Source organism: Nyctereutes procyonoides, unplaced genomic scaffold (assembly GCF_905146905.1).
Source record: "Nyctereutes procyonoides isolate TBG_1078 unplaced genomic scaffold, NYPRO_anot_genome, whole genome shotgun sequence".
Classification (NCBI taxonomy): domain Eukaryota; kingdom Metazoa; phylum Chordata; class Mammalia; order Carnivora; family Canidae; genus Nyctereutes; species Nyctereutes procyonoides.
This window is the reverse complement of record NW_026575049.1, coordinates 41,796,012-41,814,144: the sequence shown is the minus strand read 5'-3', so window position 1 is coordinate 41,814,144 and position 18,133 is coordinate 41,796,012. Positions and strand designations below refer to the sequence as shown.

Sequence of the window (18,133 nt, the reverse complement as noted above, 5' to 3'; positions counted from 1 at the left end):
TTTCAGCAGTGGCGTGAAATGAGCCCCATGCTGAATGCTGTAAAGCCCTGCCTGAGGAGTCATAAAGGCAAGACCCACTTTCAAGAACTACAATGCATCCTCCAACTCAAAAAACCCAGCATCCAACAAGTTAAATTTCATGATGTTTGGCATCTAATAAGAAATTACAGAGATTGCCAAGAAATAGAAAAATAAGAAGAAAAAATCAATTAATCAAAACCAACTAAAAGCCAACACAGAAGTTAGAATTAGCAGACCAAGACATTCAAACAGTTATTATACCTGCATTCAATATGTCTAAACCAGTAAGCAGAGAAGTGGAAGATGCTAAAAATAAATAAAAAGACCCACCTCTAACTTCTAGAGATGAAGACTGTAGTGGCTGAGATCTAAATATCCTGGATGAGATTAACATCAGATTGGACATTGTAGAAGAATAGATTAATGAATTTAAAGACACAATAATAGAAACTATCAAAACGAAACACAGAGAGTAAAAAACAAAAACATCAAACACACAAAAGAACAGAGCATCAGTGAACTGTAGGACAATTCCAAGCAGCCAGATCACATATATTTGAAGTCCCTCAAAAGAAGGTGGGGTTATGAAAGAAATATTTGAAAACAATGGCCAGAACTTTTCCCAATTGGATGAAAATGACAAACCCATTGATTAAGTTGATCCCTGAGAAACCCAGAGAAAAATACATTATGTTCTGTGATAATCAAGTTACTTGAAACCAGTGGTGAAGAATAAAATTTTAAAAGCAGTCAGTGAAAGAACACAAAGGAGAACAAGGATGATAAGATGGCAGATGTCTCACAGAAACAAGGTAAGCTAGAAGACTTTGAAGGATTGTCTCTAAAGTACTAAAAGAAAAAATACCATCAATCAAAAATTCTATACACCATGAAAATATCCAAAAACAAAAGCAAAATTAAACTGATTCAGATGTACAAAACTTGAACTCATCACTGGCAGACATATACCACAAAATATTAAAGGCAATCCTTTAGGCAGAAGGAAAATAATCACAGAGATCTGGAGCTATCCAGAGGAATAAAGAGCCCTTGAAATGGTAATGAAATTATGACTTAAATTTCACTGAAAGAAAATCGACTATTTAAATAGAAGTAGTGATAGGGCTATGTGAGGTTTATAACATATATAAAAGTGAAATGAATGACACACATGACACAAAAAGCCAGGCAGGAAAAGATGGGACTACAGTATTGCAAGTTTCTTTTTAAAAATTGAATTAGAATCGACATACAATATCATATTACTTTCAGGTATACAATATAGCGTAATGATTTTATACATTACAAAATGATCACCTTTACCCTCTGTCACCATATAAAATTACTACAATATTATTGACTATGAACCCTGTGTTGTACTTTCCATCCCCATGACTTATTTATTTCAAATTGGAAATTTGTACCTCTTATTCCCCTTCACTTGTTTTGCCCACCCCAAACACTCCCCTGTGACAACCATTAGTCTGTTCTCCATATCTTTGAGTCTGTTTCTGTTTCATTTTGTGTTTTAGATTTCACATATAAGTGAAATCTTATGGTATTTGTCTTTCTCTTACTGACTTATTTCACTTAGCATAATATCCTCTAGGTCCACTCATATTGCTACAAATGGCAAGATTATATTCATTTTTATGGCTGAGTAGTATTTATTTATATATATATATATATATATATATATATATATATATATATATATCACATCTTCTTTATCCATTCATCTATCAATGGACACTTGAGCTGTTTCCAAATCTTGCCTATTGTAAATAATGTTGCAGTAAACATAGGGATGCATAAACTTTTTCAAATTAGTGTTTTCATTTTCTTCAGATAAATATCCAAAAGTAGAATTGCTGGATCATATGATAGTTCTATTTTAAAGCAAGGTTCTTACATATGGAATGAAATCTCATTTGTGGAGCAATTTTCAGCACAAAATGCCTTTCGAAAAAGACAGAAGAGTGTTGGGGTGCCTGGGTGGCTTAGTTGGTTAAGCATCTGACTCCTGATTTTGGCTCAGGTCATGATCTCATGGTTGTGGGAATTGAGCCCTGCTTGAAGCTCTGTGCTGAGTGTGGACCCTGCTTAAGATTCTCTCTCTCCCTCTCGCTCTGCTCCCCCCTGAAATAAATAAATAAATGGGCAGAAAAGTGTAAAATCCATGACCTTGGCCTCCACTGTAACCAGAAAGAGAAAAAAAATTATACCCAAAGCAAGCAGAAGATCAGAAGTAATAAAGATCAAAGCAGAGAGCATGATGGCATAGGAAACAGAAGTATAATGGAGAGATCAATGAGACCAAGAGCTGATGCTTTGAGGAGTGCAGTAAAATTAATAAACTTCTGGCCAGCATGATCAAGAATAAAAGAGAAGACAGAAATATCAATATTGGGGCATAGGTAATATCCCTGCATTACACTACAAATATTAAAAGGCTAATGACAGAACATTAAGAATAAAATTATGCTAAAAATATTGCATAAACTGGATAAATCCTTTGAAAGACACAAACTGCCAATCTCACTCAAAAAGAAATAGATGACTTGGATAGCTTCCTATCTATTAAAGAAAGAAATTGAATTTGTAGTTGGAAGATTTTCCCAGAAAGAAAACTCCAGGCCCCAATAACTTCCCTGGTGAATTCTTCCAAGCAGCTAAAGAAGAAATAATACCAACTCTGCACAGACTTTTCCAGAAATTTGAAGAGGAATAAATACTTCCTGACTTATGAGTTCTCTCCAACTTTTTGAGGTTAGTATTACTTGGATATCAAAACCAGATAAGACATTACAAGAGAAAATAACTATAGACCAATATTCCTTATGGAGAAAGACATAAAAATCCTAAACAAGTACTGGTAAACCCATTCCAACAAATGTAAAAATGCTAACATATCATGGCCAAGAAGTCTTTATCCCAGGAATGCCAGTTGGCTTAGCAATAGGAAGTCAATAAATGTAATTTACTATATTAATAAAACCAAAAAAAGAAAAACCATGTAATGATTTCAACAGATGCAGAGAAAGCATTTGACAAAACCCAACATCTACTCCTGATAAAAATTCCCAGAAAATTAGGAATAGAAGTGCATTTTCTCAACAGGATAAAGGGCACCTGTGAAAGATCTACTGCTAACATCGTAGACTAAGAGCTTTCCCCTAAGATTAGGAACAAAGCAAAAATGTTCACTTTCCTCCTTTCCATTCAGCATGGTACTAAATGATCTAAAAGTCAAGAAAAGAAATAAAAGTTATCTAGATAGGAAGAGACTGTCTTTATGTACAGAAAACATGGTGGTTGACATAAAAAATCTTATGAAATTAATAAAAAGCTTTTGGAAGTAATAAGTGAATTTTGTGGATCACAAGATCAAAATGCAAAAATCAGTTGTATTTCTATATACTAGTAATGTATAGTCAGGCATCAAGATTGAAAAGCCATACACTTTACAATCAATAATATCATGTAAATATTATCGATATTATTTTCATATCAATATATGAAAAACTTTGGGATAAGTTGAAAAGAAGATGTACAAGATCAGAGTGTGAGTTGGCAGCGATAGGAGTGCTGTTCTGCCCTTGAGCCCACAGTGTGCTTGACAGTGTTCTCGCCATGGTCTCCTCTCCCTGCCTTGCCTGGCTTGGGTTTCCTTTTCTGCAAATACTATTTCAGAGTCTTTCCCAATTGCTGGCTTTTCCTGGGTCCTCCAGGTACCTACCTTGTTACTCCCATACATAGAGCAGGGAAAAGTGAAGAAAGTGCTCAATACTTTCTAAGCATTGTGTTTTATTCTTGACTTCTCCTTTTCCTGGGACAGCACAGGGGAAAAACACTCTTCCTAGGACACGTAGGGCTTTCCTTTGTATTCAAAATCTTATGCATTGGGACCTGTTTCTTATTCTTAGGAAAGCCTGGGTTCTGGGTGCCACCTACACCTCTTCTCCCTGGGCACCTTCTCTGAGACTGTTTTTCTGTGTCATTATTTTGATGTCCAGATTGGGAAATCACCAAGTTACTTGATAAGCACACAGTTAATATGTCAAAGCAATAGGGCAAAGTACTATAAATGATTTTTTTCTTAGAGAATAACAAAAAGGAATGACAAAAATGTAGTGTGGTAAGATTTTACAGTGCTAACATAACTGTATTTTAAATCTTTGGTCTCCCTCTATCTCTCTCTCTTTTTTTTTAAATTGAAAAGTAATAAATATCCCGTTGCTGATTTTATGACCTTGTGACTGGGGATCATGGTGTTGCCTCTGCTAAAAATCATTGTGAGTGCAGCAAAAGTCTGAGGTGACATTTACCATAGAGAAACCTCTCTGCACTCTTCTTCTTACCTGGTCAGTTGACTACTTCTGACATTCAGGGTTGTATATGAGTATTTTGGGACTTGTGATGGAGAGATCCACCCCTCCCCCCTATACATGGTTCCTATCCTTGATAGGAAGGTCTTACATTTATTTTTATTAGAAAAATAAAAAATATAGATAGGAAAACAATTATGGACAAAACATTATATTGATGAATGTAAAGTAATTACAATAAAATAAAAAATGAGCACAGAAAATATAGAGAAAACATGATCTGGTATGATTTAGCTGAGCAATGGAAGATAGACTGAATAATGACGTGGTTGATCAGAAGGAAAGAGGAAAGTGCAAAGAAGATTCTTCCTTAGATATAGATTTAAAATGAGCAGATTATTTTGGATGAAAACTAGCTTGCAGGAGAAGGGCCCCTGGTCCAGAGGCCTTGAATTGTCTAGACTCTAGAGTAGCAATGTCCAACATTGCTGCTCTATATGGTATGTCCAACATTGCTACTCTAGCAATGTTGCACTACTCTGCAGTGATGGAAATGTTCTGTGGCTTCCTGTCCAATATGATAGCTGCTAGTAATGTGTGGCTATTGAGCTCCTGAAGTATAGTTAGTGAAACTGAGGAGCTGAGTTTTAAATTTTATTTAATTTTAAATAATTTTAATAATTTTATGATTCTAAAGGTCACATGTATTGAACAGCACAGATCTAGAAGAATACAATGACCCAGCTCCTGAGAACTTTGCATAAGTCACACTTAAGGAACCTCCTGTTTCTCCTGCCCAAAGTCTTGTTTATCTGGATCCTAAATCTTTTATGCCATTTTTTTGGAAATGATATTATAGGCTTCTACTATTGTCACTCTCAGGAGGACTCGAAGCCCAGTAGCACTGGCCTCCTATTAGGACAGCAGGTGTAACTATCCCAGAGTAGGAACAGCTCAGCACTCACCACCCAGGCTCTTAATTCAGTGATTTTCCTATGAGGATGCAAGAGGCAAAGAAGGAATCAACGGGCTTATGGACTCTTCTCCCAACCTTTGGACCCAGGACAGAGAATTTTCCTGGCTCCCATCCTCTCTCAGGGCAGTCATGTGTAACAGTAATTACTGATGGATATTAATTTACTTGCTGTTGAGTTGTTACCAAATTGTTTGTTGTGAAGAAAAACAAAAGAATGGAATGGATGTTAACATAATCTTGGGACATTAAGAAAATGATTCAACAAATACAGCGCTCTTGAGTCCGGGCAGATTTTCTTTTGCTTGTATTGTCAGAGGTAGTGGCCTGCTCTCTACTTTTTCAAGTACCTTTGTCTCTAGAACCTTATATTTCTCCTGGGCTGCTCTGTTTCTTGAATTGAATAACAATACTAGAAACTATATCCTTCTTGCAGTTAGCACTTGCTGAAAAGTACAAGGTTGTACTCAAAATAGCATATTTAAAGCTAAACCTGTTTATCCCATAACTCTCATTTCCTTTTATTTGCTGGTAAGATAGTCATAATCACAATCTTCAGGAAGTCTGTAACTGGGCAGTGGCCAGAGGTGATGCCAGAGAAGGGAGGATAGGTATCCTTTTAATTCAAAGAGACCTTGCATGCTCTGCTGACTCTGTATGGTAGGGGACAAGCCAACTGAGAGTTGTGACACATTCCTGGGTTGGGTCATTGCTTTGCTTACCTATTATTGTGCTACAAACTCAGTGACTTAAAACAACAATGTGCTATTTTGTTTGTCATGGTTCTGGCATTGATGGGACTCAGCTGGATGGTTCTCCTTTGGGGACTGTCCTATGGATGTAGGCAGATAGTGGTTGACCAGGATTGGCTGGCTTAACACCCAAAATGGTGCTCTCTCATGGTGGTAGTTGGTTCTGGCTGCCAGCTGGGATGGAGTGCCTCCGTGTGACCTCCATGTGGTTTAGAATTTATAATAGTATGGCAGCCGCAGGATGGTAACACCTCTTATCTGACAGTGATGACACCAAGAGTGAGTGTTTCAAGAAGCCTAAGAAGAAGCTGAAAGGTTTTTGATGATCTGGCCTCAGGAGACCCAGAAAGTCAATTCTGCTTCATTTTATTGATTGAGTAAGTAGCCAGACCAGCCCAGATTCAAGGGGAGGGAAATTAGACTTTACTTCTTAATTGGAGGAGGAGCTCCAGTTGCGCAATCGGTTAGGGCACGGTACTTATACTTCTTAATTGGAGGAGAAGCAAAGAATTTGTAGCCATCATTAATCTACTATAGCGATCATATTAAAAGGGAACCATTTAGAGAAAACAAATTGGCAATAATGTTTGGAAAGATCGAGAAGAATTGAAAGGCTGCAATACGAACGCTGGATTTTGGAAGGTGCTTGTGGAAAAGAAAAAGTGACAAAACACAGAGACCAATTACAGAAACTTGCAGAGAACCAAAGGTGGTGGGACTGTGTAGGAAATACCAGGAAATGCGTTTAAGGCAGCTAGTACTTTTGTTATGTTTAAAGATGAGTTTAAGGAAAGCATTGCTTTTGTCACATGTCCATGTCACATGTCACACGTCCATGACTGAGGATGAAGGCTCTAAGGGGCCCTTCTTGGATAATGTGGGGGAATTTGGTAACGGCTGCATTTTGGATGATGATGGCTGGTTTGGTTATTGGTGCTTTGACTTTCATGTGTTGCATCAACCATCAAATCAAGATCTGGCTCATGAGAAAGAGGCCACTGGTCTGGTTCCTTTAGGCACAGCTCTTCTTAGAAGCCGCTACGTCTTTGGGTCTCTGGAACTTGCTGTGCTGTTTCTGTGCTGTTAGCATGGAAAAAAACCAGGTGCAAGAAATTTCTTGCACTCAATGGCTTTCACTGAGCAAGAATAAAGCTGCATTAGAACAAGAAGTTGGCAGGGCTGCCTTCCTCGTCCATCTCTTTGGCCTCCTCTTATAAAGGAAGTTAAGAAATAGTTTCTTGCCCGAGGCAATTTTATGATATTCTACACTTTCTCTTCCACTCCTATCTCTGGTTTACATGCAGCTTTCTGACTGGTAAAAGTCTTGTAAAATCAGAGGAATCTGAATGGAAAGATGATCAGAGAAACTCACATAAAACTGCTTAGAGAAGTGGACTTAGAGAAGTGGATGGGTGATAATAAGAGACACAGATTGAAAAAGTGGTTATTTGGAGGTCAGGAGGTGGAAAATGTGTGAAAGGAACGAAAAACGAGATTGTAGAAGGAAGTCCATGTAGGACAGTGGTTTTTTAAATCTCTCTCAGGGAACACTGTGGTTCTGTGAGCAGTTACTGGCAGTTCTATAAATAACACAAAATAGGCGTAGCAAGAATCACAGAGGCCCTGTGTGCAAAGATGTAATTTTATTTTCCACAACGGAAGTCAATTTAGCTCACGGATCCTTGTTTCCATCTCTAGCGCCAGAAAAAAATCTCTCCAGCAGAGTTGCCTCGTCTCCACTGACTCAAGACTCCATGTCCTCCATTCAGAATCCTTCCCTTCACCAACCCCTTTTGTCCTTTGAAGAGTAACTGGGGTTCTTTGGGGGCGGTGGAGGTGAAGGACGTGGGCTGCTCATGGCTCATCTGGGGAGGGTTTCTGTCTATAGCTCATCCTCTGGACTTAACGACCCCAGCTTGGATCATGTTTGTCCCGGTGTCCCCAGCTGCAAGGGCTGCTCTCACTGGTGTCCTTCTTACCCCTGAGCAGTCCCTGTCGAGCGGCTGGGGACTCTGAACACAATGGGAGTGTTGCGTCACCGTTTGTGAAACAGCCCATCCTCCGACCCAGGCAGTTCTACTGTGACAGCTGCCCCTTGGCACAGACCACTCTGGACACATGGCTTTGCTATGACACTGATGATCTCCAGGTCTTTGTTCCTTGTGCATTATTAGATACTCTTCTCAAAGAAGGTCCTATGATTTGAGCAGCTTGACAAGAGGGGCACACACTGAAAATCCTCATGGGATACAGTCTCTCTCTCTCTCTCTTTTTAAAGTAGGCTCCACGGTGGTCCAGTGTGCCCTATGCGGGGCTTGAATTTATGACCCTGAGATTGATCAAGACCTGAGCTGAGATTAAGAGTTGGACACTTGACTGAGCCACCCAGGGGCCTCCAAACCATTGGGGGGATATGGTCTCCCAAGAAAGGTGGTCTGGGGGTGGCAGTCAGTCAAGTCTTCCAAATGACAGCAGTCTCAGAGACAGGAGGGTAGGGAGGGAGACACACTCCAGAAGGTGTCACGAGACTCTGGATGTTATTTTTGTTTCTCATTAATTTTTGCCAAACACATCTGTCATCACCTTCCTGAAGGGATATGGCTCACACGCAGGTACACCCTTGCATTCAGAGCATCTGTGTGGTGTTGAGACCAGAGTATGTAGGCCTGACAGTTTCCACCTCATGGGTCTTCAACTCTGGGATGAGGCAGGACAGGTGGACACATGAGCTACCTAGGAAATGAAACAAAGGGAAGAGGCAAGTCAGGGAAAGTGGTCAGCACGGCTGAGTGAGGGAGGAGGTGAATTTAAGGTGCTAGATGGGACCGTGGTTATAGTTGAGAAGAGAAGGTCTTCAAAAACCCATCCTCATAGTATAGAGGAGTATTTGAGTGTCTTCTCCGAGTCTATGGGCCCATGTGTGTAGCAGGATGGTTGGGGTAGTGGTGGGTGGGAAGCATCAGAATATAAAGAAAAGAAAAACCCAAGGAAAAGTGTAATTTTAATTTCTACATGATTGCACAGACCAATTTTGCTCTCTTTTTGTAAACTGTTTAAAAACCTTTATTATATAAATGGCAAGATATGTTTATGTTCACCAACAATGCTCGTTCCACAGCACTCAGCCTGGCTGGCTTGTTTTAGCTTTGATTACCACTGGGGACACAGGAGCCGAAGTAGCTTCAGGTGGAGGATTCACAGAAAGGGCATCACTATGGGGGCTTGAAGGGACAGTTGTTCCCAAGCCTGGTTGCACAGTGGAATCACCTGGGAGTTTTGATAACACTGACACTTGGGCCTCAGCCTCAAAGATTTTTGTGTGATGGATCTGGATCTCAGTGGTCCAGATTTCTCTCCTGGTGATTCTAAGGTTTCAAGAACCACCACCCTAAAAAGGAATACTAAAGAGATGGGGGAGAGCTGATGAATTCTCACAATACCATGTTACTGGTCCCAGAGTTGAGTGTGTTCCTTGGAGAAAGAGGAACCAGATGCAAACACTGGAACCAGATAAATTAAAAAAAAAAAATAGAGAAATTGTCATCATATCAATCCACAAGGCAGCATTAGGATTGATGAGTCATTGCTGCTAATTTCTCTATCTGGGCCACCTGAGGCCAGGGTTATCTCAATTCTTGGGGTTCTGACCACGGCTATCAAGGGATGGGTTAGGGAAACCAGGACCTGCCCAGCCTGGAAGGGATACAGGAAGGGGGTGTGCGAGTTCTGTTAGGAAGGAAGCAATCATCATTTACTCAACGTGTCCTCGGAGGAGGATGGCTCATTAGGCGCTCAAAACAAGTCAGGGTCCCGTCACTTGCTCGAGGTACGGCGGCGTGGAAAGGGAGGAGCAGCTTGCAAGCCCCTGGCTGCTGGGCGTGGAGGCCCAGCCGGCTGCTGCCGGTACCCAGCGTCCTGCCCTCCCCGCACCAAGGTCCACGTGGGACCCTGGCCATTCACTCAGTTTCCCCGAGGGCCAGGCCTCAGGTGCAAAACGAGCGGATGGGAGTCAGTGGGTTTTACGCTGGAAAGGATACCTGGTGTGGCCGAGAAGCCTGGTATTAAGACGGTACCACCTGTAAGCTGCTTCTGCCCCCGGGCACATAGCAGTAACAATATAATAGCGGGGGACCCCCGAGTCGTATCAACCCGGGGCCTGGCGCTGGCTTACGGCATTAGTATCTGTCCTCTGCCCACGATGTGGGTGCTGCTCTGACCCCTTTTCACAGAAGAAGAAACGAAGGTACCGGGAAGGTAGTGGGTGCGGCAGGTTCGCAGGCCAGGGAGGGCCGGCCGGGGCCCGGGGGTTCGGGGGGCTCGGGGGCTCGGGGGGCTGACCGACACCGTCCTGCCCTTGGCTGGGGAGCGGGGGCCGAGAGCTCAGGGGCGGGGCGCGAGCTGCAATCGCCAACCCGTGCCCGGGGCCCCGCAGTCGGGGGGCAGCCCGGCCGCAGGTCCAGGGGGCGTCCCAGGTCACCCCGGGTGGGGCCACCGTGGCCGCCGCTCCGCGGTGCGGGGCGCCCCGGGCCCGCCGAGGATGCGCGGGGCAGGGCGGCGTCCCGGCTCCCCTGGGTAGGGCGCGGGGCACCCGGCCAGCTCGCTCCCGCCCGCGCCCGGCCCGGCCCGGCCCGGCCCGCCCCGGCGTCTCCGCCCGCCCCCGTCCGTCCGTCCCCGCCCGCGGCGCCCGAGCCCGAGCCGAGGCCGGAGCCGGAGCAGAGCCGGAGCGGAGCCGCCGCGCTGCAGGGGCCGCGCCCGCAGTCCCCCGGCGCCAGGGCGGCGCGGCTCCTGCTCCGGCCCCGCGCGGACCCCGGAGCCCAGCCGGAGCGCGGGCATGTGACCGCCGCGCCCCCTCCCGCCGCCCGGAGCGCCCCCCGGAGCGCCCCCTCCCGCCGCCCCCGCCGGGCCCCGCCCAGGTAGGAGGCCCCGCCGCGCCCACCGCGCACAAAGCGCCCTGCCCCAGTCACCCCTGCGTGTCAGTTTGTTGTGGAAGGAGGTGGCCGCGGTGACATCTGCGGGGATTTGGCGTGTTTTTATTCCCGCGTGAAGCCGGAATAAGGGTTGTTCAGATCCTTTTGGGGGGAACTTGCCGGTGGTCCTGGAGGGTAGTTCCAGGGTGTGCGTGCGTGTGTGTGTGTGTGTGTGTGTGTGTGTGTGACTTGCTTCCATGCTTTGGAGTCTGGCCAAGTTCAGCTGGTTCGGGAGGGCCCCGCTTGGGGGTTTAGGCTCCGAGGGATCAGTCTGGTCAACCAGATGAGGGACCCTGGAGGGTCTATACAGTGGGGGAGCTGACTTGCCCCCCCCCCCCCAAGACTGCCCTGAGTGTAGCTACAGACGCCAAGAGGACACTTGTGCACAACAGGCAGGTCCAGTACTTGGCAGTTTAAAAGGCCCTCTCCGTTTCCCTTTTATCCTCCCAGCAGTCTTGGGAGACACATGCTATTATGACTTCCCTTTCAGGGCAGAGTGAAGCGGAGGCGTAGACAGGGTTACTTACCTGGGGGACTGGCACCCAGAAGGAGGGCGATCCCTCTGGACTCCAAACCTATGCCTCTGCCTTAGGGCAGGATGGCTCCCATGGTCTGTGCCTACCAGGGCTCTCGCCTGTGCTGTGGAGGTGGTGTGGATTCCCGCCCCGGGCATCTGTCTGCAGTGATTCTTGGTGGCAGGAGATGCTCAGCAGATGGGCATGTCCCAGGGTTTTAGCCTCACAGCGTAGGAACCCAGTAAGGGACGTCTGGGCCACTGATACCATGGAGAAAAAGGTGAGCCGAGATCCATCCATCATTGGAAGGTGCTTTCTGGGTTACCCTGGCTTGGCACCAAACTTCTGGAAGGTGAGTATATAAAACGGAATTCCATGATTATTGGTGAACTGCGGAGAGCCGGGGGATGCGGGGTGAGGGGAGTGCTGGGGAAGTTTGCTGCCCCTTTTCCCACCCAGCTTACTGTGTACCGTGGGCATCTTTTTCTCTCTTGACTGCTTTTAATTTCTTATTTATAGTCCTATGTAATATTTCATTTACTATTCTATATTCACATCCTGTGTTATGTTTTATGCTAGACAAAAAGGCAGGGCCTTTGGGATGTGGAACCCCTTATTTGTTTTCAGTCTTATTTGGCTAGCTGCCACTGTACTGTGTGTGGAGCATCACTTGCACCTGTCCACCCTGGGGTAGCCTCCATGTAGTTTCAGAAAGATATTTGACTTGAATTCTCACATGACCTTGGCATGGCCAAACTAAACCTTTCTTTTTAAATAGGCTCTGCTCAGCCCTGTGGGGCATAATGTGGCAAGGCTTTCTTTATGGCTTTTTTTTTAGATAGTATCTTTTGAGTAATTCTTTTACTGTTGGTTAAACACTGTTAGATACTCTTATTTATTTAACAAATGCTTATTGAATGTCTACTATGTGCCTGGTACTGTTCCAAGTACTGAGGGTAGAGCCGTGAATGGGATAGATTAAAATCCCTGTCCTCTAATGGATATGAATCTTTTTGGTTGAAGTCCCAGGACAACTGCTGTCTTCCTGCATAAGGGGGGGGGTGTCTCTGAACTTTGTCTCATTAAATAGAGTGTGGGCACCCCCGGCTGCCCACAGGCAGGACAGCATTCAGGGTCTCCAGTGGAGAGGGCAGGAAGGTAACGGACACAGAGACAGCTCCGTGGTTCCTAAGGATTGGTAGGGGTGCTGAGATATACCCTAGGGCTTGGCTGTGCACTTGGAGGGAAGATGGAGAACGTGTAGTTGGGATGCATCAGTGGGATATGGTGCGTCCACCTGGAAACAGGTAGAGATGTTGTCAACAGAGCATCTTATTAACCAACGTGGCAAAGCTGGACAATTGCAGTGAACTACCATTGCACAGGGGGTGGGGAAGTGCAGAGATTAGGTTACATGACGGACCCACTGTGAACTTGTTAGTTGAAGGACAGTGGTCACGGGGGGGGCACTCGGCTGTTCACACCCCCCCCCCCCCAGTGATGTTCCCCGTCTGCTGCTGCGTGCAGGAACTGGGTTTGTGTTTTCCTTTCTTTGACGTTTTGAGGTTGTCAGGAGGGCTTGCAGGATCTGTGCTGTCAGCAGCTTTGTTCCTCGCTCCCTCCACCCTGCCCTTGCCTGCTGTGACCTCAGGAAATGCTTCCGAAGCCTCCTGGTCACGCTCAGCACTTGGGAGTATGTGGAGGAGCCCTGGTACCAGGGTGATCTCACCACGTGTGGAAAGGGGCTGGGGTTCCAGAAGGTCCCTGGTCACCTACATACCTTTGAACTCTGCACTGTCTCCCCTTCTCTTACACGAGGCAGAGTAGTGGAGGCTTCCTCCTCCACCCCATTCCTCCTGTTCCAGAAAGGATTTATAAGATGCCATAAATTAAAAATAGGATGAAAGAAAACCAAGAGTGGAGATGAAGTGGCGCCTTCAATGAGCCTAGCAAGGTGTCAAACGTAAACCTTCATGAACTCTAGATTTGCAGAGTTGCCAAGTGGGGCTGCAGGTGCGGCAGTAAGCAGGTACCGCAGCCTTGCCTGCACCATAGCATCGCCTGAGGTGCTCTGATGACAAATGGCAGGACTTGACCACAGACAGAGCAAACAAGCTAGCGTGGCTGGGGATGCGCCCAGGCACTGGTGTTTTTAAAGCCCCCAGGTGGTTCTCACGTGTAGCCAAGGTTGACAACACTGATGTACTTTCCTTTCAGTGGTGAGAGAAAGGAAACCTGGTGGGGCATAGCTGTCTGTGTCTTCAAGATACAAAGAAGTGCTCAGGAGAAGTAAAAAGAATTCCTGGTATGGAGAAAAACGGACCTTTCCCGTGCAGATCCCCTTTCAGGAGGTGCAAGGGCAATTTTAGGCTGTCTCTGGAAATGATTCTCCATTGCAAGTGTGGTCGGGTAACGGAGTTTCAGCTGGACTTAGGGTGCTAGTAGGAGGTGGGGGAGGTGGCCTGTGCACCCCAAGTTCTGCACATATGGCTTCCCAAACCAGAGAAGGTAAGGACCCCAGCAGATACAGTCCATGACTGCTGACCCTGAGTTAAATCAAGAGTTACATGCTGTCACTTAGATCAGTGCTTGTCAGCTCATTCAGAACCCCTTACCCCCTTTAATGCAAATACTTGCAATTCTAAAATGATATAATGAAACTTACCTGCAACTTAATTTCCAACTAATCAGTATACTAGCTCGATGTAGTAAAGAATCACAATGTGGATGGATGCTTAGGCAGAGCTAAACCGGAACCCAGTGTGGCTGGTAAATGTGCTATATAGACTAGAATGTAGGGTCACAGGGGATGGCTCCAAGTGTGGTCTGGAACAGAGGCATCTTGGTGGGGATCCAAGTACCACTGAATGATGAGTGACTTTTTCTCACGGTCTAAGGTCTAAATGGTAGTCGAAGGTAGTCTTGTCTGTTTTCACAGTAATCACATTCCTGGAAAATCCAGAATATATGAAAAGTGTGCCAACAATATATGTTTTATGTAAGCGTAGGATAGAGTTAGGCGCTAGGCTCCCCAGTGATAAAGGGCACGGAGGCTTGGAAGTCATGCACAGTCTTTACTTTGCAGAACTGCTTTGCATTGTACTGAAAGTCAGTCTACCACCAAATGCTTCATTTTGATCATCCAAAGTATCCCCTTCTCCATACTTTCACAAGTGCTCCCTTAGCAGCCAGACTGACCCCTTGGAGAACCAGTGCATTCCCCATATCACTTGGTCATAATGCCAAGTGGGCGCTGGCATAGCAGGGCACTGATGGGGTGTAAGCCAGCTGTCCATGTGCACTCATGTTAACTGTTAAAGGGTTGTGTTGGTGATGATAGAAACCAGAATGGTGGGGTCATGTCCAGTCAAGGGTGGCTAGTAAGGGACACAAAGGAATTTTAGAGAAGGATAGAAATGATCCATGTCTCGATGGGGTCTTCCTGGTGGATTCAGTTGGCACAGTAAATGGAATTATACACTTAGGTTTTACTGTGTGTGGCCCTGTATGCGTATTATAGCTCGGTAAAAAAAAAAACAAAAACAAAAACAAAAACAAAAACTCAGAGGAGTGAGGACAGAAAAATTCTTATTAGAGAATAATTAGTCCCAAGTTTGTTGTGGAAAAACAGACACTGTGATAAAATCCAATCCAACCACCCAGAGAACCTGGCCCATTCATGTTTGCGGCCCTCTAGTGATGGTAATCCTGTCCCTCTGTGCCTTATTTTTCCCTCTGCTGTGAAAATTCACATGAAACCACCAATCTGGTGGCTTTGTGCATTGTCATAGCTGAACAGCTTAGACTGCATAGCGACACCTGAAACCTCTGGGGCTATTTTTACTTTATCTCCAAATCCCTGTGCACGATAGGCTTTGATGGTTAAAAAATTTCCCTTGCCTCATTTGTGTGAGTAAATAAACCAGATGAATCTGCTATGAGGCAGGCTTTTGGATCATCTGATAGGAAAATTGCAAAAATTTCAGTGTATCTCAGGCTTTCTGAGATGATGAGTGTTTCTACTGCCTCTGTCGAAGGAGTGGTTTTCTTTGCTCATGGTTTTGGATAACTTTTTCTCTGGAGGAAAATCAGGCATAGCCACGCTGAACACACAGTTGGGTTGTAGGATGTCAAAGTGTGGTGGGGTGTCCGTCGCTCATCTCTGTAGAACAGAAACAGTCGTATCACACCGTGGTCAACCCCAGACTGTGCCACGTCCTTGTTCTGCCTTCCCTGTCTCAAGTGTGGAACCATCCTAGGGGCCCTGCTCAGTAATGTTAGGGTTAGATCGCTCTTTTGTGTCCTTTGTAGGTGTGACTTTGGGTGGCCTTCATGGTTCCGTTTCCCATGCGCGGGACCGGATAGAGATGGTTGTGGGTGCTTATGTAAGGCAGTGCCTCTCAGATTTTACCACCAAAGGACTCCTCTTGAGAAATGAAGAGTAAATGCTCCATCTAGCACTCCAGAGTGGCTCACCTGAAGAGCTATTTCTTTGATGACTCATGTTTTACATCTTGGAGATTTTTCTTTCCATTTTGTAATATAGCTGCGTTTTCTCTAATATAAAGATAACTCCACCCAGAAAAATCCTTGAGTCAAATCAGTACCCCAGAAAGTTGGACTCTGAGTTCCTTCACTGGCTACAGCTTCAGGGGATTTGCATATTCTAGACTAAGAAACTGGGACTCGTGGTAAGTCCAGGACTCTAAAGTATTTTCTACAAGCATGTGGTTCTATGGCTTTATGAGTAAGTTCCTTTATGCCTTGTCTTTAAAACTAACATTTTTGGTCTTAACAGCATTGGAGACTGTTTAGTTGCTGTTTGAGTCCTTATAAGAGGTGAAGATCATAATTCCAGGCTTCATTTTAATGCCATGCCCCATTCCCCCTACGTGTTCACGGTGGTTCTCGGTAGAACAAGGAGGTTGTGACGATTCATGAGCTGAGGAGCCTGCGTTAGTCTTTACTTCTTCCAGGGACTATCCACAGTCCCTTCTCAGTTATAGTCAATTAGTTGGAGCCAGATTCTCTGAATATTTCTCTGCTGTGTCAAATATACACATATATACATGTTGGATAATGTTCGGGATGAGAAGTCGTATTAAACAATGCTGTGTATAGATTTGTAAGTGTGAAGAGTGAGCTGGTATTAGATGGAGATGTGGAAAGTACCATTAGGATTTCTGTTTAAATTTCGGATGTGAGTCCCTTCAAGTCCCTGGAAGGTGGAAGAGGTGGCTTCTGCTGCTGTGTTCTCTTTCTTCTTGGGTTTCTACAAGTTTGGCTGCTGCAGAACTTCCCTTAGAGCCAGGCAAGAGAGGTCCTGTCCAGGCCCTGTACTTTGGAGGGTTCTACTCTGCCTCCTGGCCAGTTGCGTGCCTCAGCACGGCCAGGAGTCTGTAGGGCTAAAGGGATGTGCCTGCGTGGAACCTGTGCCCATCAGCATGGCCACGATCCAGGTACCTAGGGTCCCCGAAATTCGTTGGCCTAACAGCCTGGGCAAAGCATATACAGGCCTCTTTCTTAGGCCATGCCCCTATGAATGCCACAGCCAGTGTGCCTCCCTGGTCCGACTGGCCCTGGCTGTGCAGGTGTGGGGAGGACAGACTTCAGCCTTGGATGTGTGGGCTGGGCTGTCTGCCTGCATGTGTGCCCAGGGCCCCTCATGATGTGTGGCCGATCCGGGGGCAATCCAGGGAGTCCAACTTGGAGATTAATGTCGACAGAAAGAGCATGGGCCATGCCAGGGGCTGCTCCATGCAGATGCTGTATGGGAAAGTGCCTGATGTGTGGGGTGTGTCTGATGCGTGCCACCTCTGTCCTGTGCCTGGCTGCTGTCCTGGAAGGCAAACTGCACAATGTGGGGGAATTCCTCAGGAATCAGAAGGAAATTCCTCAAGGTTGTAGGAAATTCTTCAAGAATAAGAAGGCGTTAATAGATGCTGTGTGGCCACAAAGTGGGCATAAACACCTCTTCCCTCCGCCCTGGGGCCCTGGGCCTTGTGGAAGCCACATGGGTTCTGGTGACTGTCCCTCTGCAGCCCTCTCCCCCACCCCCCAGCTGTCACTTTTCCTGTGTCTGCACCGGGCATAGACTTCCTTGCAGACTGACAGGACAGCTAGCAGATGAAGCTAGCCCTTCCTGGAAGCGGCTTCTGTTGGAGGCCTGTGTGTTCACTGTTCATTCTTAGACTTCACCTCTGCTTCTGTAATTTAGTACATGTCGAAGTAGGTCGTCCCAGGTCTAGTAGGACGTCGCTGTACGCCTCCCATTCGCATTTCCATTTTATTTTCAACAGACAAGTAGCTTCGCAGGGTTCTCCATGTGCCACAGAGTCATGGTGTGATGTACTGGTTTCCAGATGTGTTGTAATCACTGAAAAGCTAGGGGAACTGTACTCAGGAAGTTCACATTGGCCAGCTCTTTTCATGTGATTGTCATAGAAAGCTGTGCTTCCTGTCTCCACACCCCAGAGCACGGCAGTGAGTGGACCAGGCTTCTAGGGACAAGGGGCAGGGGTGACCAGTCGAGGCTGCCTGTCGTGCCAGGCCCCAGCTGACTGCCCTCACTGGGCAT

At 45.7% G+C, this 18,133-nt stretch overlaps 1 protein-coding gene across 5 annotated transcripts in view; it reads left to right on the top strand.

Annotated features, from left to right (window-relative positions):
* IL1R1 (interleukin 1 receptor type 1) overlaps positions 1-18,133 on the top strand; it is a 72,324-nt gene that overhangs the window by 25,492 nt on the left and 28,699 nt on the right. Inside the window, exon 1 of one of the 5 annotated variants that reach the window (XM_055328697.1) lies at positions 10,963-10,987. The exons of 3 other annotated variants lie outside the window; for them this stretch is intronic. Coding sequence is in view for 1 of the 2 variants with exons in the window: in XM_055328692.1 (XP_055184667.1) it covers positions 11,744-11,908 (165 nt within the window). In the remaining variant the exon portion in view is untranslated. Of the gene's footprint in view, positions 1-10,962; positions 10,988-11,065; positions 11,909-18,133 lie in introns of those variants that run through there. One more of the 5 variants, XM_055328692.1, reaches the window with a different exon arrangement.